This window comes from Gopherus flavomarginatus, chromosome 14, assembly GCF_025201925.1.
Source record: "Gopherus flavomarginatus isolate rGopFla2 chromosome 14, rGopFla2.mat.asm, whole genome shotgun sequence".
Lineage (NCBI taxonomy): Eukaryota > Metazoa > Chordata > Testudines > Testudinidae > Gopherus > Gopherus flavomarginatus.
Window position 1 is genome coordinate 28,443,794 of NC_066630.1, and position 24,877 is coordinate 28,468,670.

At 41.3% G+C, this 24,877-nt stretch overlaps 1 protein-coding gene across 3 annotated transcripts in view; it reads left to right on the forward strand.

Moving 5' to 3' along the window:
* Positions 1-24,031, forward strand: part of CYLD (CYLD lysine 63 deubiquitinase) — a 46,715-nt gene extending 22,684 nt beyond the window's left edge. For all 3 annotated transcript variants that reach the window (XM_050922536.1, XM_050922537.1, XM_050922538.1), the window contains 10 exons: positions 5,800-5,965; positions 7,250-7,391; positions 7,855-7,977; positions 9,585-9,676; positions 10,642-10,708; positions 14,133-14,265; positions 14,963-15,071; positions 19,581-19,699; positions 20,873-21,089; positions 22,462-24,031. In XM_050922536.1, the coding sequence (XP_050778493.1) occupies positions 5,800-5,965; positions 7,250-7,391; positions 7,855-7,977; positions 9,585-9,676; positions 10,642-10,708; positions 14,133-14,265; positions 14,963-15,071; positions 19,581-19,699; positions 20,873-21,089; positions 22,462-22,646 (1,353 nt within the window). In that variant the 3' untranslated portion in view covers positions 22,647-24,031. The remainder of the gene's footprint in view (positions 1-5,799; positions 5,966-7,249; positions 7,392-7,854; positions 7,978-9,584; positions 9,677-10,641; positions 10,709-14,132; positions 14,266-14,962; positions 15,072-19,580; positions 19,700-20,872; positions 21,090-22,461) is intronic.
* Positions 24,032-24,877: the final 846 nt, after the last annotated feature.

Sequence of the window (24,877 nt, forward strand, 5' to 3'; positions counted from 1 at the left end):
GACTCACTTGGCGGCACCCTCCCATGCTCAGGATCAATTAACTCCTGCATCTGACCCAGTACCAACTGAAGTACCAACTGAACCAGTGCCTGAAGAAGATTTACTTCCCTCCCCTCTACTGCCCTCAGACGATTTTTCGAAATTCCAGGATCTCTTTAAAAGGGTTGCCAGCGAGCTTAGAATCCAATCTAGAGGAAGTACCGGACCAACAACATGAGTTAACGGACATCCTGCAACCCTCTTCTTCATCCAGACTGGCATTACCAATTAATGCAGCCCTTTTGGAACCTGCTAAGTCCATCCGGCAGGCTCCAGCCACAAGCCAGCCTACCTGCAAACAAGTGGACCGTAAATACTTAATTCCCTCTAAGGGCTCTGAATTCTTTTTCTCACATCCTGCGCCAAACTCACTAGTAGTAGACGCAACCAGTCAAAGGAACAAACAGTATTTCCGCCATACCCCAACCAACAAGGAAGGCAAACGCTTAGACCTGCTGGGTCGCAAAGTGTATGCCTCTTCAACCTTACAATTTCAAATTGCCAATTATACTGCAATTCTGGCAAAGTACGACCATAGAAACTATAACAAGTTCATGGACTTTATTGAACACATTCCAGATGACAAGAAACAACAGTTTACAGCTTTAGTTTTCGAGGGCCAAATCATATCACGCACGGCTCTTCAAGCAGCTCTGGATTCAGCCAATACCGCATCAAAATCCACCGCTACGGCGGTGGTCATGTGCCGAAGTTCATGACTCTCCTCTTCCCTCTTTCCTCGCGAGGTTCAGAGCACCATAGAGGATCTCCCTTTTGATGGTGATAAATTCTTTGCTTCCACCACTAATGAGGTGCTCCACTCAATGAAGGACTCAAGGACAACTCTTTGATCCTTAGACATCCAAACTCCTACAACCAGAAGGCGACAATACAGATATCAACCTTACCACCGTCCACACTACCCCCCCCATACTCGGCATTTCCCAAGATCTCAGGATCAACAACGCCAGAGATCCAGATACCAGCGGCTTCGCCCCAATTCTTACGGGATGCACCAACTTCCTCCAACTACTAAGCAGATTTGAACCTTTGGTCGAGGGTCTCATAAACATCGTCGCAACTTCAGCGTATGCACTGCCTACAACTATCTTTGGACACCGCCTGCAGCCATTTTTGCACCAATGGCAGAATATTACCACCGACAAGTGGGTTCTAGAGGTCATCACAACTGGGTATTCTATCCCCTTTCTCTCCTTACCTCCCTCCCACCCACCCTCCCCATCCCTCTTCAGGGACACCTCTCACGAGCCACACCTCCAGCAAGAAGTACATCATCTCCTTCACCTGGGTGCTATCGAACTTGTGCCCGAATGCCACAAGGGGAAAGGGTTCTATTCCCCTTATTTCTTAACAGAAAAGAAAACTGGAAGATGGTAACTGATCCTCGACCTCAGGAGGCTCAACAAATTTCTCAAAAAGCAAAAGTTCAAGATGGTTACTCTCACCAGCATAATTCCAGCCCTGGAGCAGGGCGATTGGTTTTCAGCCCTCGACCTACAAGACACCTACTTTCACGTCACTATCCACCCAGCCCACAGACGTTTTCTTCGTTGTACCCTCGGGTCAACGCATTTCCAATACAGAGTTCTACCATTCGGCCTTTCCACTGCCCCTTGAGTTTTCTCCAAGCTCCTAGCGGTAGTCACCGCCTACCTCAGGGGAAAAAAGGGGTCATAATATTCCCTTACCTTGACGATTGCCTCCTGAAGGCCTCCATGTTCGACGAGGCACTCCGCTTCACACAAATCACCATCGAGTGCTTCCAATCCCTGGGCCTGCAAATAAACTAAAGCAAATCCACATTAAGTCCTACCCAGCACCTGGAGTTTATAGGAGCGAGCCTCGACTCCACAACCGGACTGGCATCTCTTCCACCCGACCGATTCAATACCATAAAACTGCTGGCTACAAGACTTCGCAACAGCCCCTGGGTCACCGCCTGAGACTGCCTCCAACTACTAGGGCACATGTCATCGTGGACTTCCGTAGTCCAGAACACACGTCTCCACATGAGATGCTTCGAAGCTTGGCTGGCCACGGTTTACAAACCAAACGTGCACTCACTAAACAAACAATTGGCCATACCTTACCGAGTCAAAGACTCTCTCATATGGTGGACAGTCCCCTACAACCTCTGCTCTGGAGTCCCCTTCCTAAAGACTCCCCCAACTCTGATGATGGCGACCGATGCATCCCTCACGGGCTGAGGGGCCCACATCTCTCACCAAACAGTTCATGGGCTATGGTCTCATTCTGAGAATTCCCTGCACGTAAACGTTTTAGAACTTTTAGTTATACAGAATACCTACCGCTCCTTCCTTCCACTAATCAAGAATCAGCATGTACGCATAATGACAGACAACATTGCCTGCATGTTCTACGTAAACAGACAAGGAGGGGCTCATTCCCACTCTCTTTGCTCCGAGGCCATAAAACTCTGGAATTGGTGCCTTGTGAACTACATCCGCATATCAGCTGCTTATCTCCCAGGGGTGATGAACACCACTGCCGACGAGTTAAGCAGACGTTTCTCTTCGGAGCATGAATGGGAGATAGACGGAATCATTTACAACATATTTCGAACTTGGGGTCACCCAACCATAGATCTCTTCGCAACCGCGAAAATCACGAAATGCCTCAATTTCTCCTCCAGGGCGGGACTGGGCAAACACTCCCTCAGAGACACAGTCATGATCTCATGGCACCAGGACTTAGCTTATGCATTTCCCCCAATACCATTGCTCAACAGGGTCCTCATAAAGATATGAACGGATCTTGCCAGGGTGATCTTGATCGCACCTTCATGGCCGAATCAACCGTGGTTCCCTTTCCTCACCAGAATGTCAATTCAACCACCGATCTCCCTGCCTCTCATCCCGAACCTCTTATCACAGCAACACGGCTGGCTTCTTCACACCAATCTCTCCATGCTTCATCTCAAAGCCTTGTACCTGCATGGTTCTCCCAACGAGAACTAGACTGTTCCGACCAAGTTCAGAGGTTATTTCTACGCAGCAGAACACAATCCACCTGTACCACCTGTCTCCGAAAGTGGAAATGATTCACAAAATGGTGCTCAACTAAACAACAGTCTCCTACCTCGGCACCTTTTCCCTGCATACTCTACTATCTATTGGACGGTAAGCAATCCGGCCTTTCCTTCAGCTCCCTCAGAGTCCACTTAGCTGCCATCACAACCTTTCATGGTACGGTTGACAATACCTCGGTCTTCGCTCATCCCATCACCAAGCATTTCCTGAAGGGACTCCAAACCCTATATCCAGACCTTAAGCCACCTACCCCTCCGTGGGATCTTCACCTGGTATTGTCCTGTTTAACTCATCAACCCTTTGAGCCCTTAGCCACCTGCTCTCTCTTGCACCTCTCGATGAAAACAGCCTTTTTGGTGGCCATTACCTCCGCCAGACGGGCAGGCGAGATAGCAGCCCTTATGGCAGATCCACCATATACGCTGTTCTTCAAGGGCAAAGTTACTCTACGCCTACGCCCAAAATTCCTTCCAAAAGTTCACGCTTCATTTCACATCAATGAACCAATACATCTACCAACTTTCTTTCCGAAACCACATGCAAACTCCTTTGAAGCCACAGTGCACACACCTGATGTGTGCAGGGCCTTATCCTTCTATTTGGACAGAACCAAACCCTTCAGAAACTCTCCTAGACTCTTTGTCTCCATCGCGGAGCGCTCCAAAGGCATGGCTCTCTCTCCAAAGGCAGAGACTTTCAAACTGGATCTCTGATTGCATACGACTCTATCAGATAAAAAACGTTACACTTCCAGCATTGATCAGAACACATAACACTAGATCTGTATCTACCTCTGTAGCCTTCCTACGTGAAGTACCATTGTCTGACATTTGTAGAGCAGCCACTTGGTCCTCCAAGCACACATCTGTCAAACACTATGCCCTTACTCAAGGCCCTCTCTCTGACACTTGATTAGGCAGGGCAGTATTATCTACTGCATTCCTGCCAGACCCGAAGTCCCTACCTCCTTGAGATACACTGCTTCGAAATCACCTAGAGTGGAGCACCCACAGGGACATCTCATGAAGAAGAAGAGGTGGTTACTCACCTTGTGCAGTAACTGACGTTCTTCGAGATGAGTGTCCCTGTGGGTGCTCCACTACCCACCCTCCTCCCCTCTACTTCGGAGTTAGGGTAGCCTCCATTGTAGAGAAGGAACTGAGGGAACCGGCCGCGCATGCTCACTAGAGGTATACCCAGAGCGGGGGCCAGGCTCTGAGCATGCGTGGCCGCTAGGAGTACTGCTGCAGAGATCTCCGATCAAAGGCGCAGGGGTGCACCGACACCTAGAGTGGAGCACCCACAGGGACACTCATCTCGAAGAACGTCAGTTACTGCACAAGGTGAGTAACCTCCTCGTACTGGCATTCACCTGGTATATGGGAGACCCAAGATCAAATCCTTGCTCTGCCAAATGAAGAATGCTCTAACCACAAGGCAGCTGGCTGTTTTGGGGTGGGTTTCTCTCTCTGCTGAAGCGGCTTCACTTCATATGAAGAATAATTATAGGGCTAGAGAGAGAGACACTATAGCTAAGTGATTAGAACATTTGCTGGGATGTGGGAGCCCAGGTTCCAGTCCGTGAGTCTTTCACGTCCCATTTGAGGGTCCCAAAACTTTCCTGACAAAAGTTCCTGAGAAAGGTGGTTTTGTTTTTGTTTTTTTGTTTTGTCCCCCACCCCCCTTTCAATTTTGATGAATCAGCATTGTCACTGACAAACCGTTTTGCCAGAAAATTCCCAACCAGTTCTACTTACAAGGCCAATTACACAAATTTCAAATAAAACCATAGTTGCAGCAAAATTATGCAGATTTGTGTTATGTTTTTGATATTTTTATGGTATTCGTAGATCTTGTTGTGGCTGTGCAGCAACTAAATTATTTTCTATGCATGTAATATGATGCCTTTTAAGAATAATTTTCTATTTTACACAAGTATACATCAAAATCATAGCAGTATACATATGATAAACATGTTTTCTCTCTTAGAGGCAGATGAGTACGTGGGTGCATTTTGAGTTGTCACCGAAAAAACCAATGCAGCTGATTAGCTTTGTCCTTTATCCTATATTTTCAGTCACAGATGATCTGCAGGCTGTGTTTTATGACTCCATGGGGTAAACTTGGCCCTTGGACTTGCACATAGTACACTTCTGCGATAGGTCTAACCTCTGTTTAATATCTGTTAATACCTTTGACAGTATCCTTGAAATAGCTATCTTCCAGTCTTAATCATTTTGTTCCCTGTTATAATTATACTGCAAACATTCGAACTTCCTTCATGCTCACACTGTTACAGAGGCTGCACTGGTACATTTTCCTCCCAGCCTACAATGAAAAAATTCAAATGATAATTATTTATGGTGGAGAAAAATACCGCATAGAGAGTACCATATATTTATCTGATTGCAGAGGGGTTAAAGGGCAGAGAAATATGGCTTTGCTGCTCTTATCACTGAACTAAAAATAAATCACTCATGAACTGAAGCCATATATACCAACTTGTAGCCCTAAATCAATCATGCATTGCAGAGTGGAAAACTTGAATAGAGGTGTCTTTATCATAGATATCTTGTCAAACACTAAATCACCAGAATCCTAGGAATTGGAGTTCTAGGACAGTAGTTCTGCATGTACCTTTTTCAATTAAAAAAAAAAAAGTGGTAAACCCCCTCTGTTTCATTTTCAGGAAGATGAATGCGCAAGCTGTACGGATGGAACATTTAAAGGAACTAGATACTTCACCTGTGCCCCCAAAAAGGCTCTCTTCGTTAAACTCAAGAGCTGCAGGCCAGATTCTAGGTTTGCGTCACTGCAGCCTGTTCCCAACCAGATTGAACGCTGCAACTCTCTAGGTATTGCATGTGTCCTTCTCAATTATTTACTAATGTGGAAGTAACATTGTTTCTGATTTTGGTTCTTCATGCAGTAGTCAGCTAGAAATAGGTAGCATTTAAAAGTCTGTACAAGCATTGTTTAATCTGATTAGTCAATGGTGAGAGTACTATGCACAGAACATAATTTAACATTTTTCTGTGAATTATTCTGTCAGTTACTTTAAAGCAAGAAAACGGTCAACTTTCTTAAAAGTAGTAGTATAAGTTTTTTCTTATCATTGCAATCTTGTATATCATGTGACAAAGATCAGTGTGTAAATTGTGAAATGTATTGGAAATTGAAGTTTTTAATTACACTTGGCATTTCTTACTTTACTGATGGCATCGGCAATGTTGCTGAGAGTTTTATAGAAATGTAGAGTTGGAAGGGATGTCGAGCGGTTATTTAGTCCAGTCCCCTGTGCTGAGGAAGGACACCCTGACAAGTGTTTGTCTAATCTGTTCTTAAAAACCTTCAATTATGGGGATTCCATAACATCTGTTGGAAGCCTGTTTCGGTGCTTAACTCTCTCTATAGCTAGAACGTTTTTCCTAAATCTCCCTTGGTGCAGATTAAGCCAATTACATTTGCAACTCCAGCAATATATGATCTCCGTTTCAAATACTGTAAGCCCGCTTCCATTCTCCTTCGATATGGCTCATTTTGAGAGGGGGAAAAATCAGCATGTTAATACTAACAATTTATTAAAATGGGAAAGAGTGCCTGTTTACATACTGGAGGCATATTCTCTGGATGCAGAATATTCAGACTGTCTTGATCTTGTGTTAGATGTGTTTTGGCAAAGAGAAATAGAGTTTCTAAACATTTATACCTTTTAAGATGATTTAAATAAAACATGTAAAAATGAAGGAGAAATTCATTTATGCTCACTGGGTGAAACTCTATTCCAGTGTAGTGGGCCCAACCCGAGTGTGGTAATGCAACATCAGTAAGGCTTTAAGGACTTGTGCACCATCGCTGCAGATTGTGTTTCACTCACTGAGAGTAAATAGTAGAATAAATGCTGTGCTGCTTCCTTCCCAGACCTGAAGAGCAGCTCTGTGTCGTTCAAAAGCTTTTACTTTCCACCAACACAAATTGGTTCAATAGAATGTTACATCACCAACCTTGTCTCCCTTTCTAGTATAGGGAAATAATGGTTTCAGTGTAAGCAATATGTTGTCTACAAAATGCTTTAGGAAAATCTTGATGGAAATGAAATTTTGAAGCTTTTAAGTGACTTATAAAAAAAATATTTTCAGCCTTTGGAGGATACTTAAGTGAAGTGGTAGAAGAAAACACTCCTCCAAAAACAGAAAAAGAAGGTTTAGAGACCATGATTGGAAAGAAGAAAGGTATCCAGGGTCATTACAATTCTTGTTACTTAGATTCCACCCTATTCTGGTAAGTGGTGTGTGGTTTTTTTGTTGTTGTTTTTTTTAAAATTAATTTGTGCAACTGAATCCAAAGATGTGGACGAGAGGGAGAAATGTTACAAATGGAATAGAGTAGCTGATTACTAATTTGTATTGAATGTTTTGCGTTCTTGCTGTGCAACTAACAGTGACATATTGTACATGTGATACCTACTGTTGCATAACATTATTTTCAATTGAATTGGTCCACCAGGACTGGATTGGCTCCTGAGTGTGCATTGTGATTTTCACTGAGCAGGTTAAATAACTTCCTACATGAAATGTTTAATTTGAATTCTTGACTGGTATCCAGACATTATTCTTGTCTTCTACATTTATTTTTGCTTGATTTGTTCTTTACTTCCTCCTCTGGTCTTCATTGGTTTATTCTGAGACTTTGCTATGCTCCTTAGCATTTTACAGAATGAAAATATTTTTTTTTCCTCTTTCAGCCTGTTTTCTTTTAGCTCTGTTTTGGACACTGTTTTACTTCGACCTAAAGAAAAGAATGATGTAGAATATTATAGTGAAACTCAAGAGCTGCTAAGGACAGAAATTGTAAACCCTCTGCGGATGTAAGTAGATGTTTAGAAAACATTGTACCAGAACTAGCCAATGAGTCTCCAGTCTAGTATAAATTTTATAAATACCTAGCCACCTGTGCAATACCATGTCACAGGAATGAAAAGTTCCTTCCTGAGGACTGCTGTTGTAAGGCAGTGAGGACAAACAGCTCTGGTGTGTTTTGTTTTTTTTTGTTTTTGTAGTTTTTTTGGTTTTTTGTTTCAGTTTAATTGGTTTTAATCTAATCTGCAGATGATTTTACAGAAAATGTGAGAAGGCATAGTCATATTGGCATTTCTAGCTGTCTCTAGCTTTAGATAAATCATGTATGTTGGCACAAACATAAGTGGTAATAAGCACCAGTGGTGACTTGGACAGACATGGGTAGTTAGAACAACCTAACATCTGGATACTTATGGCATGAAAACAGTTGTATTGCCTCAGTTTCTCTTCTGTTTAGGATTGTGGGATTCAGACTGACTCTTCTCTTATTAGTCATTAGTAACAATCACAACTGCTTTTAAAAGCTTCAGAAAATTCTGCTTTTTGGGTATATGGTACACTGAAATCACTTAGCAAATTATATTAAGAGGCATTCGAAGGTAATGATGAGTAGAGACGAGAAATTTGAGGCTCATAGAACAAAGGAAATGTTACAGTATGACATATAGCAATATGCAGTGGGGATTATAGATTATTCCTCTTTAATTCAAAAAAAGACCACTAGGGTCTATGAAAACATAATTAATTAGTAATGGTTATAGTTCTAAAGCTATACTTTGGTTTTACCATTAATAGCTTATTTGTAAAGATTTTAGCTTTCTTCCTTTGAAGAAAAGTGCTGGATTTTGAACCTCTTAGAAGTGAGGACATGCACACCACTGGTGTATTCTGTGATTCCATGGCCACAGAATGGATTGCAGAATGTATCTCCAGCCAAAGAAATATCAAATGATTGTTGGCACAGAAAATTAAAAGCTTTTTGTTTGTTTGTTTGTTTTTGTCTCCCTCCTACTCCCAACGTTTCAAGGCTTTTCACTACACCTTCCCACGATATAGAAAGAGGAGACACATCTCCTCTCTAATTCACAAAAATTCAGCCACCTCCATGTGTCAAACACAGTTTTTAGCATTCAGGAAAAAGTGAAATACTCTTAATTGGAACAATTTCTGCAATGCTGTTGTGTACTGTCATTATAAAATTTGAAAACTGAATATGGTGGGATAGTGCAAGTTAAATTGACAACTATTCCAAAACTAAAATTTGGGTAACATTTAGTATTCAGATAATTAACACAAGGAGGATTAGTTTCATGTTTAATAAAACTCTGAATTTACTTGAAGCTATCACAAATATGTCAGTGCACCTCAGAATTCAGCAGCGCTCTGTCACAAAAAACTACCATGACAAAGAACTTGGTTCATTGTGCTGCAGAATACAAGAGGTCTGGCATTTAGGTTTATACGGGGAATGCCAGATACTATAAAAATCAGTAAAGGAAATAAAGTTTTTTTGAGCAAATAGTCTGTATTCTAGCCTCTGGTTATTAAGTCTCTCTTCTACTGACTTGATTAAAAGGTTTGGCTAATAGTTTATTAAACCAATTTCTTAATGTAGTTACGGATATGTGTGCGCCACAAAAATAATGAAATTGAGGAAAATACTTGAAAAAGTTGAAGCTGCTTCAGGATTCACTTCTGAGGAAAAAGGTAATTATAGAGTTTTTTGCTTCTAGATATGTAGTTGTTGCTATAAGAAGGGACTGAAAACATATATTCATTACATAGTATACATTAAGATATACAAATATTTTTCTGTAGCACCCATCACTATAGTATCAAAGCTTTGATTAGGGATGGGGATTGAAGAATTTACCTTCCTCATGGAATGACCTTGAGCTGATCCATAAGGTCCTTCCCCTTTCCGCATTCAGATCTTTCCTGAAGACTCACCTATGTTGTGATGCTAATGGGGAAACTAGCTGACCTTTACTTACAGGTTTGAGAATAATTGGGTTTGTTGTGTTTTTGTTTTTAAATATATTTTATAGTCAATCTTTTATTACCAAGCTGTGACTAGTCACTGCTCAACTGCTTAGCTAATTTCCTTCTTTTCTGTTGGGAAAGTAGCATGCACGTTGCAGGTACTGCTAGAAGCAAATTAATAATCTCTTCAATTAGGAGTGAGAAGAAAACACCATCGCTCTCTTTGATATTGAGATCTGGATAGCAGATATCTGTCCATATGATCAATATTAAATTGGAGGCCGTGACCCTCCAACAAAGTAAAAGTGGTTACCACTGTAGATATTTCTTGCATCAATTAGCAGATACTGTACTTTTCTATTTCCTCTGCTCTTTTCCCTCTTCTCAGGATAAAATTTCGCAGGGTCAGATAATTCCCTTTGGAGTAGGATAGCTTTGTTCATCTGTAAGCCTTGTTATCCAAAGTTTAGCCTTCATCTGTTTATAGTTCTGTTTGGTGCTTAGTACATAAACTTTAGGATTGTGTGCTCCCAAATATGGCAGTTGATAAGTTGACATAACTACTGTGCTACTAAAATTTGAATGGTTTTTTGTTCCAATTAGAATAAAGTTGCTTAATTTTATTTTAAAAACAGTCTTGGAGATTGTATGTGCTTTAACATGCTACTATTACTTTTATTTTTGTCCAGATCCAGAAGAATTCTTGAATATTTTATTTCATCATATTTTAAGAGTAGAGCCACTATTAAAAATAAGGTAAAATGCTCTTTTGACTAAGCAATTAAAATGTATGTGTTGAACCCTTACAGCCAGATTTATCCCGGCAATGATGCTAGGGTCAATGCAGGTGTTGAAGAAAGGTTGTCTACACTGAGGGGGGAATAGCATAGCTGATGTCGACGTATCTTATTTCGACTTACCTCCCTTCCTCACGGCACGGGATCGACGGCCGCAGCTCCCCCGTTGACTCCGCTTCCGCCTCTCTCCCTGGTGGAGTTCCAGAGTTGACAGCGTGTTCGAGGATTGGTTTATCGCATCTAGACAAGATGCGATAGATCGATTCTCTACCCGCCAATCCGGCAGGTAGTGTGGATGTACCCCTAGAGGCAGTCTAAGTTATGCTTCTTGCTAATATTGCCTCAATACTCATTTGGGGATGTAACAGGGTGCTGAGTAAGGAGGGCTTAATCAGCCCCTTGCCGCTCCAGCCCCAATCAAGGGGGATGGATTGGGGCTGGTTGAAGGGCCCTGTGCCTGCCTGGCAATGAGAAACAGCTGTCAGCCTAATTAGCCAGGGGCTATAAAAGGAAGACAGGAGAGGAGAAAGGCCAGGCACATGGAGGGGTGGGGCCCGGGCCGAGCCCAGGTCCTCTGATCTGCTGCTGGCAAAGTTTGGCTGTGAAAAACCTGTACATAGATGTATAGTAAGATGGCAGTGTGAAACAGCTATAAATAAAGAGCACTAGTGTTTGCATCAACCTGAGGCATTCCTGGCTGATTTGCAAGGGAAGCAGAGGCAGAAACCAGAGGGGCCTAGCTTGCCTCTCACTACAGGGGGATATCAGCAAAGCATATTACTTCTTCGGCTGTGCCTACTGCTGCCTCTGGCTTGCTCCTAAAAGCCCTTTTGTCAGGGTTTTTACTTCCCGGGGGATGGTATAAAGGTCTCCTCTCCCTGTTTGTTGTACGTGTTGTCCTTATGTGCCTGACTTTTCTGGCCCCTCTGTACCAGCATAGCTAACCCACAAGGTCCATAGAACAATTCTGAATCTAGCCCTTGGTGTTACTTTTGGAACAACTTTTTGAAGCAATCTTAAACAGTAGAATCTGACATAAAATATTTTGGCTTTTCAGGAAAAATATTATAATTTTGCTTTGGAGGAGGCATAAAGATTTTGATTTCTTAGTTCTTTTAAAGTTAAACACATGCAGTCCTTATTAAAAATAATTCTTTATAAAATTGTAAAGCTTCAGTCTCCCCTATGCAAGTTATTCTTTCTAAGGCAGGAGGAAAGAGCTCTGCAAACCAACTCATGGAGTTTTATATTCATTCTTTGGGAATTGGATGTTGGGGTTTATTCACCTCCGCACTCACATAGGATTGGCTGAGATTTAGCCCCCTAAATCTACATGTCTTTGGGCTTGCAATGGAAGTAAGGTCTGTTACATGGAGGCCTACTGCTTCCATGCTGTTGCCTAGCCTTTCCCTTTCTGTGGCCCCTTGATAATACATCTCTTGCAGCAGCCTTGTTGCCAGGAGTTTCCCAAGGGCTTCTTTCACTGGGAATCCCTTGCTCCCGACGTTGCAGTAAACTTCCCTGAATTGCCCTGTAGATTTAAGTTGAGATTACTCAACCTATTGTGATCAGCTCCTAGCCCTCTCCTTTGGAGCAAGTTGTGGGAAAAGGTAGCGGAAGCCTGCTGTGGGGCTGGCACACTCTACTTTCCTCCTCTTTCTACCCTAGCCCAGATTCGTGGGCTTTTGTGTCTCCTCTTCTCTCAAAAAATAAGGAAAAACTGAGTTCATATGGAGAATATTTTCAGAATATAACTTGCAATATCCTGGCCCACTATATTGCAGTATTTCAGCACTGTGAAACTGTGATAATTTGCCTAATCAGTCTCTGGGAATGGTGATGTTCCAGGTGTAACAGTTTGGGAATTTTGGATATTCAAATTAAAATAGATGTAGTATAGTTTTATAGTTGAACAAAATGTTAAGAATGCTTTAAGCTCAAGGATTCTCAATGCTGTGCTCTCTTAAAGGGATACTGAAGAGACAAAAATCATGCTTCCCAAGGAGATACTCTTTATCAGAGTTCTTAGTGACACACTTTAGCATGTATTGCACTTTAATAATCTGGGGCTCAGTATTCCCGCCCTTCCCCCCTCTCCCCCCCCACAAGCAGATGGGTGGGCTAGAGCATTAAATGAAAGTGAGGAAGAGTGCCTCTGCCTTATGCCTGCCTCTTACTTATCTTTTCTGGAGCACCTCACAGGTGCCTTTTCTCCCTGTTCCATAAAGATGGAACACTATGGCAGTTTGTATAAGGGGTAGGGCAAGGCTGGATAGCAGCAACTTTGAGTTTTGTGCTCTGAGGATCCTCCGTTATATCCAGGCAGAAGTTAATGCTCCTTGTTACAGCATTGATCTGTGCTCTAAGGTGGCAGTTATTGCACAAACAAAAGTTGAATGATAGTGTGTCCTCAGGAATACATGCTGGCTAGGCAGAAAGTCCAGCAGTGTGGTGAAGTAGCTCCTCTATAATGTCCTTTCCCTGTGATCTGTGGGGTTAGAGGCCAATGATGGACTCTCACATACCCTTTTTCCGTGAGGGGAGCATTAGTCAGTCTTTCCAACATGAAGATTTAATTTACTAAGGTCCTTTTGCAGACTTACTGCAGGAGGGTATGATATGACTTATGATGTAATTTTTCAGTCTTTCTGCTCTCTTACTACTTGAACCTTCACTCAGCTTTCAGAGTGAAAATGGTCTTGGTGAATCTCGTTTTCTTATATTCATGCATTTGAAAGTGTTTCTGTTGGTGTTTCCAACAATGCATAGGGCTGCATTTTTAAAACATTATTATTTTAAAACATCAAAATGTTTCTGTTCCTTTATATGTATTATAAAAAAACCACCCTTTTCCTTAACTCTACCTGTGCTTATCTACTACTTGACCATGTCCCTTTAAGCTTTTATTTGTGGCAACCTGAAAAGTGCCTAGCATTATGAAGTTGTTATAAAAATGAAAATACACTTAACCATTTCACACCATTCCCTTTACTTTTTTCTTCATGTATTTGTACATGTGGATCCCGCTCATGGTCCACATGCATTGTATGTGTAAGAGTTCAGAATGTTTGTTTTTTCCAGCAGTATCTATTATGGGTCATTTGTGAGTCTTGCATGCCTCACGCACTACCTCTCTCAAGGGCATAAAAGACCATGTAACTTCAACCTCCACGCAGTTCCTTCAGATTCTCTGCCAAAGGGCAGTCAGAAGAACTTCCATATTCCTTGCTTAATCTTAGATAGTTTTTTACTTTGTGTTTACTGTAGCTTTTCTTTTATAGTTTATTTGTGTTTCCTTTAGCCTACTGGCTATATGTAAGTATGTTATCCATTGTTTAAAAAATTCCATTTATTTTGAAGTTCTATTTTATCTGTATTATTAGATCAGCAGGTCAAAAGGTACAAGACTGTTATTTCTATCAAATTTTTATGGAGAAAAATGAGAAAGTTGGAGTCCCGACAATTCAACAGTTACTGGAATGGTCTTTTATCAACAGTAGTCTGAAGTTTGCAGAGGTTGGTGATAGTTGTTAGTTTGTTTATACAGAGTTGACCTTTTACACAGTGGAAAAAATTCTGCTTATAAAAAAGGAGAAATGTATATTTTGTGGTATCTTAATCACTGGGTGAACATTTATGAGAAGAGTGGTCTAATAATACTGGTAGAAAAAATGTTCGATATTATCTTTTATAAAATCTCTTTGAGATGGTTTCATGTCTCTCTGTCATTTGACCAAAGTGACTGGAAATAAGGCTAATGTTTATGGTATATTTAAAAACAAAGGTTTCTTGACATTTAAAAAGTTTACTTACTTTTGTTAATCCATTTAATTTTACAAAGGAATAAGATTTGTGATCTCTGCAAATGTTAAAATTGTGCAGAGACTGGCTGTTCAGGGGAAGGACATTAGTATATGTTTTAATATACCATTTAAACATGGCCAGTACCTACTGCACATAAAGAATTAGGTTAGCGTCCTTTTATCTTATGTTTTTAGAATTTTGATGAGATGACAGTGATATATTTGTAAACATTAAATTATTTTTGTTTCATTTGTTATTTTGGTTAATGATATATAGGCATGTGGCCTATTAGCATTAAAACATTAATATGATTTAGCAACTATAAACAAATATAATATTAGGTGAAAATTATAAAATAGATGTATATTTTGAAGATCTAAATTGCATTCTATTTTGGGATTTTTGGTAGGCACCCTCATGTCTGATTATTCAGATGCCTCGATTTGGAAAAGACTTCAAAATGTTCAACAAAATATTTCCATCTCTGGAATTAAATATAACAGACTTACTTGAAGACAGTAAGTATAAACTGTTACTAGGTATAGTAAAAGTAAGTAGCCTGGTAGCCATATGCAAGACTATATTAAAAATTTAGAGGTCTGCAGAATAACTCAGCTTGGAATGAACTTTTGATCATCTCACTTAGGGAAACTCTCATAACCAATAAACTCTTTTTCTTTGAGCAGTGTCCCCACACCCCACCTTTAAGTGGGGCAACTATTGTCTGGCTTGCCGAGGGAAAGGGAACAGTGCTTTACGGGTAGGGTGTGGGACGAGAGGTCAGAAGCTGCTGCAAAAGGAGGCGTGGATCAATGTTGTGGCGATGACTCATCCCTGGGACCAGAAGGATGGAGAGGGGTGAAAGAGGGCAAGGTCTGCTGTAGGATAGACCTGCCCTTAGTCACTGACACAGAAATTGACAGAGACCTCAAGTCCCAAGGGGAGTTCAGTGCAGACTTTGAGTGATGCTGATACTGAAAAGGTGAAGAGGAGTCAGTCTTCTAAGGCAGGCTCAATACTGGGTTCGGGTACACATACCCAGAATGGCAGAGACACTGGTGAAAGTTCTAAGGCTGTCCCTGGCTACCGGTAGCATGAAAATCAACAGTACCAAATATTGTTATCCACCTGTGGTACCAATGGAATTGAAGTCAACTCACTTCTATGCCAAATGTTTGGTACCATATGCATTGATACTGAACCCATCTTCCACAAGTTCTTCTTGATTCCTTCTTTGATAACATTGATATCACAAGAATTTAGGTATCCTAAGGACTTGCTAATATCTTTGGAGCCAGAGTCTCCTCTGTTAACAAGTTGGGCATTAGGGGAGTGTCAGCATCAAGACTTGGTTACTGACTCCTCTGTTATCTACAGTTCCATACTCACCTTCCTATACTTGAACAGGCTGAACGGGGGAGGGAGGGAGGGAGAGGAGAATAGTTGAAGTGCGTATGGAAGAGGATTCTCCAGATTCCCAAATATCCATGCAGGGTTCCCCTGTTTATTGTGGGACATATTGCGCTCTCTCCTACATTGACATAATACAAGAGGATAGATCTCAAGTGACACCCACATGACTGGAACACAGATGAATACCTCTACCTATGCCATTTCTCCCTCCTCATTCGCCTTCCTGGGACTTGTGTGCATTCTGTTTTCAACAATTTACAATGAAATTGTCACACCATAGGAAGGGGCAGAAAAGGGCCCATTTTCCAAACCATCTATGTCAGGAAGAGACCTTCAAGGAGCAGGAAGCTAGGGCAGATAAGGAAGTGACTCCTCTCACTAAAATTTCTGCCTCATTACCTGATGCAGCTATAATGTTTCCACTATGCTCCTATGGCGTATGACTTCAGGCAGTTCCAAGAATTGCTGAATTGAATTACAGACACGTTTCGGATTTGCTTAGAGATGCAGGAGTTCTATCATAAACTTCTAGATCAGTGGTTTGAGCATTAGCCTGCTAAACCCAGGGTTGTGAGTTCAATCCCTGAGGGTGCCATTTGGGGATTGGTCCTGCTTTGAGCAGGGGGTTGGACTAGATGATCTCCTGAGGTCACAAATTTTATTCTTCAACGAAATTTCAGAATAGCAAACCATCAGGCACTCCTGGTCAAATACGACTATTTGAATTATAACAGATTTAATTAGTTTATTGAGCACTTGCCAGAGGAACATCTTGTACAAGGGTCTTAAATTGTACATGAGGGTCAACTGCTGGCAAAGACATCACTCCAGGCCTGCTTTGGATAGTGCTGATACATCAGCGTGGTTTATTTCCACTGCATTGGTTATGGAAGAGCATGTTGGCTACTGCTGTTGGGCTTCCCAAGAGAGAGGTCCAGATGACATTGAAGACTTTCCCTTTGATGGTCGCACATTCTTTGCAGACTCGACAGATATATTTTTTCACAGTTCAAGGGTTGCAGAATGGTTCTTGAGTCCTTTAGAAATTTATGCTCCTGTTAATAAGAGGAGATTTAGTATAATGCAAGGGTGGGCAAACCTACGGGCTGCGTCCGGCCCATCAGACCTTTTAATCTGGCCCTCAAGTTCCCACCGGGGAGCAGGCCCGGGAGCTTGCCCTGCTCTGTGCGGCTCCCGGAAGCTGCAGCGTGACTGTTCCCCGACCCCCATCCAAGCTCCTACTCGTAGGGGCAGCCAAGGGCTCTGCATGCTGTCCCCGCCCCAAACGCTGGCTCTGCAGCTCCCATTGGCTGGGAACCATGGCCAGTGGGAGGTGCAGGGAGCAGCGCCTGCAGACGGGACAGCACACATTGCTGCCTGGTCCTCCACTGCATCTCCACATAAGGAGACTGAGGGGGCCATACCGCTGCTTCCAGGAGCTGCTTGAGGTAAACGCCACCTGGAGCCTGCACTCCTGACCTCCTCCTGCATCCTAACCCCCTTCCCCAGCCCTGATTCCCCTCCCATCCTCCGAACCTCTCAGATCCAGCCTGGAGCCGCCCTCCTGCACCCCAAACCTCTCATCCCCAGCCCCACCCGCACTCTGAAACTCTGATTTCTGGCCCCACCCTGGAACCCGCATCTCCATCCCAGAGCCCATACCCCCCTCCCACACTCCAACCCCCGGCCTCTTCCTAGAGCCCATCCTAAACTCTGAACCCCTCTGCTCCACTTCCTGTACCGCGAACCCTTCATCTCTGGCCCCACCTCAGAGCCCACACCCTCAGCCAGCGCTCTCACCCTTTCTGCACTCCAACCCCCAATTTCGTAAACATTCATGGTCCGCCATACAATTTCCATACCCAGATGTGGCCCTCAGGCTAAAAAGTTTGTCCACCCCTGCCCTAGTGGGACTTTCCAATGGAGAAGGAGCTGAAGGCATTTTGCCTGCGCAGCTCTGTATAACCTTGGTGTGGGACACAAGGATGTGTGGGTCACGAGCACGGGAAAAGGGGCATTACTACCAAAATGTCAGCTCAAAGGCGCAGGATGCCGGTGTACCTGGAATGGAGCACCCACAGGGGGGCACATCTCAAAGAGCTCCAGTTACTGCACAAGGTGAGTAATCATTCCTCTTCACAATAATTCAAAGGTCCATCTTGAAGACGTTGTAGAATGTAGATTTGTGTCTGGATATACTCCTTTCCCCTCTCTTTAAAAAAAACAAAACAAAAACAGAGATAGAATTAAACCTTAATTCTAGTCATTGTCAGGTCATGTGTGAATAGTGTTTCATTAGAATTTGTTTTTCTAGTTCTAAGGAATAATTAGATGTTAGCAGCTGTAAGAGGGGTTACAGCACAAGTATGATGCGTATCAGAATTGTGGGCGAATAGTGGTCATCTAGAGGCAAGTAGCTCTGAGATCAGCTAAGTGAAAGATTTTGAACAGCCAATGACAGTCAAGTTTCACCTGCCGGTGCTCCAGCTCCACCAGAGTAGTGCCTAAAACACCTAGGGCAGGTCTACGCTACCGCTCAAGTCTATTTAACTTACATCACTCAGGGGTATGAAAAAGACCCCATCCCCCTGCCAAGCAATGCAAGTTAATAGTGACTTAAGCACTGTCCACACCGGTGCTATGTTGGTGGCAGGTGCTCTTCCTCCTCTCATGGAGGTGGAGTAATTATGCCAAACAGAGAGCTGTCTCCCATCAGCACTGATGTAGTGCTTCTAGCGTAGACTAGTTCGTAGTCTTTTTCTGTAGCTTGCCTTGCTGGTGTCTGTTCACCAAACTGGGCCAAAAATCAGTTCAATTTTTTTATTAGACAAAAGTAAAAATTTTCAATTTTTTATGTAATTGAAAAGAGGAAAGGGAAAAAAACCAGGAAATTTTAGTATTTTTAGCTGTAATTTGTGATGTAGTGTTTTATATTGGAAAGTCTGGGATGACCTTAATTTCTGGAACTACTAGTCACCTCTTGAACAAAAACATATATAATACCTTCTTATCTGTTTCAGTACAATACCTGTAAGTAAATCTCTAGTTTAAAATTGCTTGAAATTATTTCAAATATCTAACACTAGCTACTTTCTATTAAGTTCTATTCTTCTGGATGTGGCTTTAGATGACCCACCATGGCTTTTCAATTAGTTGAGTTAAGGGTTTGTTTGTGGTTCTTTACTTAGGTTCCTCTTAAATGCTAAGCTATTTTAACAAGTGTAACACTCACTAGATTAAGAAAATACATTTTTGACAGCAGGAATAACGTGTGGAATATGCTTTAAAAAAAAAAAAGCATGTGTGCTGTTACATCCAGTAAACCAGTACTGAAACGCTTTCTACATCAGCTGTATTTCTGAGGCTAAGGCTTAGTACTTAAGTGTGTGTGTGTCTTGCTCTCTTGCCCTCTCTCCCTAGCTGTAGATTAGTAAAAGAGCAAAAGTTAAGACCACAGAAAATAATGATGGACTTTATTTTTATTTTTGTCTTTTTTTTTTAATTGGCGGCAGTGATGTTAACTGGCTTAATGTAGGTTATATTTTTGGATCAAAATCGATCTTTTGTACAAAAATCTGAGACAAAGCATTTTTATTTTTTTTACCATATCGTAGCTCCTAGGCAGTGCCGTATATGTGGAGGACTTGCAATGTATGAATGCAGAGAATGTTATGAAGATGCTGACATTTCTGCTGGAAAAATCAAGCAGTTTTGTAAAACCTGCAACACACAAGTAAGTGTACTTTTTAAAAAAAATTCTGTGGTCCTTTAACCAGTATGTACTCACAACTTGGTGTAGTATAATAGTAACAGAAGGCACAGACTGACATATGGAAGCAGGGATATTGGCAATTGGGCACAACATGAAGGTGCAGTCCTCATTAATAAGATAAGACTCTTGATTTAATTCATTAACACACCCTTGATGACTACATCTATTGAGCAGCATTTTTAGTAGCCTTTGGCAACTACATAGTCCAATGTTGTGAACCAATGAGAAGAATGCAGTAATTCCAGTTTACAGGGCTTGGAATCCTTTAACTTTGGTCAACTGGAGAGCACCTAATAGTAAAAGCAGAAGAATAATGCTTCTCACTTCCTGTGTTGCTGGTTCAAATTCAGTTCCGAGTAGTAGTGACTGAGTCTGTTTACTGTTACTGTTTGACTGTCTAGTTACTGTTTGACAAGTTAAATTATTATGTTGATTTGGTTCCCAGTGGGCAGATGTCCATTTCCAGTAAAGGTATCAGTAGTGATGATGATTTTTGTAAGTCTGGGCGAGGAGGGGCACAAAGACTTGAATAGGTTTGGAGACTGAACTCCTCATCTCTAGAGTGGGCTTCTCCATGGCAGGTTGGAGCTACATTTGGTATAGGGGAACTTGCACTGCTATTGTCCATGTCAGACCTGTTCTTTGGTTAAGTAATATTTCATTCTCTAGTGCTGTCAGTCTGCCCTTTTAAAAATACTAAATTCCGCACAGCCTTTTAAAAAGAGTCCCCCTCGCCCAACACAGTTGCTGACTTTCAGATAGTAAATAAGCACCCCGACACTCACAATAAGATAAAAATCAAGCTAATCCCATTTCAGAACAGAGCCAAAACAAGCCAATCCCTAAGAACCCCAACACTCTCTCTGTGACTAGATCTCTGCGGTGTGCAGTCTGGGACTGTGCTGCGCCCCTGACTCTCTCCCCTCCCCCCAGCTCCTGCTTGCTGGGAGACGATTTAAAAAAAAAAAAAAAAAAAAGCTACAAGCCAAACAAGCAAGAAGTGCAACTTATAAGCCAAATAAGCCAAAAATAAGCCCAATTTCTGCATTGTTTTCGCAGGTCTGCCCCCCAAGTGTGTTGGTGTTTTTTTTTGTTTTGTTTTTTTCTCTTTCTGAAATATTGATCTAATTCTAGGTTCACCTACATCCCAAGAGACAGAGTCATAAATTCAATCCAGTGTCACTTCCTAAAGATCTACCAGACTGGGATTGGAGACATGGATGTATCCCTTGCCAGAAGATGGAGTTATTTGCTGTTCTCTGCATAGAAACAAGCCATTATGTAGCTTTTGTTAAATATGGGAAGGATGACTCCGCCTGGCTCTTCTTTGACAGCATGGCAGATCGGGATGGTATATTTTTACTTAATTTTTTCTGTTAGACTGTCACATTAAATAATGTTAGCTCTTAAATACTATGACTATAAATGTTTTCCAGTACCAGAACACATACCTTTTTATGTCATGAGGATTGAAAAGTAATTTATTTTTAAATGCCAAGACACAGAAATCTGTTTTTATTTAGTTTAAGTCCACTGGAATGTAGCTATTTAATAACTATGCAGTGTGCAACTGTCATTCTCACTTCTCCAAAATCGCAGGCTTAAACAATTCAAACAGTAGCTGTCTTTGGCATAATAGAAATTAAAATCTCTATGTTGCAAAATCAGTGCCCTCTGGTTTGATAGCAGTGGGTCATTATATTGACATTCTCTGAATTAACACTGGTGAATTGAGGTGGACAGTACATACAGTACTTGTGGCTAGTGCCTTAGAAAAGCTTATAGTAATAGATACCACAGGCATTTGACTAAGGGGAACAGTTGTTTTGTTTTTTTTTTTGTGGCTTGCACATTATGATAGTTAATACAATACCAACTGCAGAACGTTTATAAACAGCTCCGATAGACTCCGGCTCTCTCCCCTATAGCTGTATTGCCACAGTAGAGGCCAGCTCTCTCTCCTATAGCTGTATTGGTTATGCAGTGCTAGCAGGAATAAAAAATTGTAGAAGTCCAATAAAATACACAAATCTGACTGGTGCACACTGCAGATCTGCTGATTAAGATGTAATTTTTCTGACTATAACTGCACTTTCCTATTGAATGCTTCAGCATACCTGATAGCACTCCAGTAGTTAGGCAAGTAGTTAAGATTGGGGTGATAATGGCTTTGTGTGTGGTACAGCAATGCTATTTGACTGACACATTGTCAAGTCCTCATGCTAGCTATGGGATACTAATATTCACTAATCATGTTTCATTTAAACAGTTAAGACCAAAATAATTTATATTTGTTCATGAGGTTCCCCTAAGCTTACAAATGGTTCCCAGTGGATTACAAAAGCCTGTTGTGGCAGTTTCAATCTTTGGGGGTGTTAATACTTCGGAAGTTCACCATGGAGTAGCCCACAATGACAGCTTTGGATTTGAGATCTCCATTTTCAGGGGGAGGGATAGCTCAGTGGTTTGAGTATTGGCCTGCTAAACCCGGGGTTGTGAGCTCAACCCTCGAGGGAGCCATTTAGGGATCTGGGGCAAAAATCTGTCTGGGGATTGGCCATGCTTTGAGCAGGGGGTTGGACAAGATGACCTCCTGAGGTCCCTTCAAACCTGATACTCTATGATTCCAAGACATGTTTCAAAGATGTACGCATTAAAGAGGAAGTAAGGATGTTTAAGATGGTAGCCTAATCCTGTTGCTCTCCTTGCTTCCCCCACAAAAGGAGGCCAGAATGGTTTTAACATTCCACAAGTTACACCATGCCCAGAAGTTGGAGAGTACCTAAAAATGTCTCTAGAAGAACTACATTCACTGGACTCCAGAAAAATTCAAGGATACGCACGAAGACTACTTTGTGATGCTTACATGTGCATGTATCAGAGCCCAACCATGAGCTTGTACAAATGAACATTATACTCTGGAGAGGAGAAAAAACTGTACGCAGATTTCTACTGTTGCATTCGCTATACACTTTAGTCAGTTTTGATGCAACTGTTGCCGGCAATGGATGCTATTATAGGGGGAAAGCTGACTGCTAGAGCAAAAAGATGAATGTTTTAAAAACTACATGTAGAGTTCTGTTACTGAAATATTTAATAAGCATTTTGCACTCTAGGAAGTGTGTGTGTGTTTGTTTTATAAACAAAGTCTAAATGAAGTTGCTGAAAACTAAAGCTTTAAGTTAAGTGCATTGATAATGTGTTGATTTTTGAAATGAGAAAATCCTCCTTAGTCCATTGAAAATGTAAACACGCTGTGTACTTGCTCAGTGTATTTCTGTGGACCAAGGATGATTTCTTTCTTTCTTTCTTTTTTTTTTTTTTTTCCTTCTTTTTCTGTAGCAACAGTTGCCTTCAGGAAGGAATAATTCTGGTTTTAATAAGATTGGCTGATTTTAAACTGATCATTACAGTTTATTTCTGTGGTCTTGTTAACCCTTAGCAGTCTACTGATATCATGCAGGTCTACTTCTATAGAATTTCAGGTCTTCACAACACCCATAATCTCAAAACTGCTCTATTCCTTGAGGTTTTTTTTTCCTGTTTTATTTGGGAAAGTCAAACATACCTTCTTTTCGTATATGATACTTTTCTTCAGGGACTGGGGCAATACTGTCCAAGCATAACCGTAGATACATAAACTATTTTGTGGAACATAAAATTTAAATATAAACAAATGTTTGGATGGCAAGCTAAACAATGTGGCTTATTGCCTCAGGGAGTGTTAATAAAGTAGAATCTGTAGTCCTTAGTAAAACAAAGTTGACACTTTGACTATCCTACAACATACTGAGCTGCTATATGTAATAGGTCTAAATTTTTCATTGTTTGGGATCATTAATGTTAAAAATATAACATCAGGAAAGATAAAATTATAAATTGAAAAAATAGCATTTTAAACATTCTACTTGGTACCTGGTACGTAAGAACAAAAAATAAATTACACTAGTTTAAAAAAAATCACTGTAAAGTATTATTGATATTTTGTGACTTGGAAGTTGATTCTTATTTGCAATGGAATTCTACTGTATTAATTGCCTTTCAGCTACTTCTGTCTAAACTATTTTAAAAAATGTTTAGAAATGTCATGTGTGTAGCAAAATTAGGATGTTGTAGTAATTATAGGTCATAAACTGCATTATTGTGGGTTGTAGCACGTATTTTCAGATTTTTAGGAGCTGTTTTACATGTTCAGATTTTTAGGAGCCGTTTTACAGTGTGTAGAAAGGATGAAGAACAGATAAACACACTATCATTTAAAACAAAACAAATAAAAAAACCCTAATTCCAAAAGACTTTGCCTTCAGAATATTGTAAAAACTAGGTTAGTTTTGCACTTTTTTGTGCCAGAAAATGTAGAATATTTCTCTCTGGCTGTTTTGTCTGATTGTTAGATATCTTGCCCTAGCATGTTTGAGAATTGCATTGGAATAGCTGGCAGACTAAAAGCTGCCAGCTACAGTTAGGTACCAAAGTTAGGAGTTGGGTAAGGAAATGGTTGGAGTTACTGAGATGCAGAGGAAAAATTGGTATTAATTCCAGATCATAGCTAATAGGATCATAGGGAGAAAACTTAATCTCCTCATTCTCTAGAGCTGCCTGATTGTTGAGGGGAAGAGACTGACACTCCAAGAGCCTCCTGGCTTGAGAGATCTGAGGAGGAAACAGGCCTTTGTTTCATAGTTTTTGCTACCTCAGGGAGGTGGTCGGTTCTTTGTGCAACTCCTGGGCCTGCCTCCAGATTAGAACTCTGGGTGGCCGTGAAACTAACCACCATGAAACTGTTGGTTTGTGGTGGCCGCAAAACTACTGGAGCACGCACGCATGCACATACACACAGAGTTATCTTTCTACAGACTAAGAAAGTCAACACTGCATTGACTTAACCTAGTAATGGAACGGAATGTATTTTAAGCACAAAGGCTGGTAATAATTTACTTTAAACAAAAGGTTAAATTTAACAAATTGTTTAGGCCCTCACACTAGCAATGGCTTTCAGCTCAGCAGTGATGAGTGGATTTTTCAAGCCATGTGTTGGACTCATATGCATTTCTTTCATTTGTTCTGTTAATAAGTCTGATATTCAGCCAGCTCCAGGGAAACATGAGCAGGCTCCTAACACCTGAGAACCTCAGACTT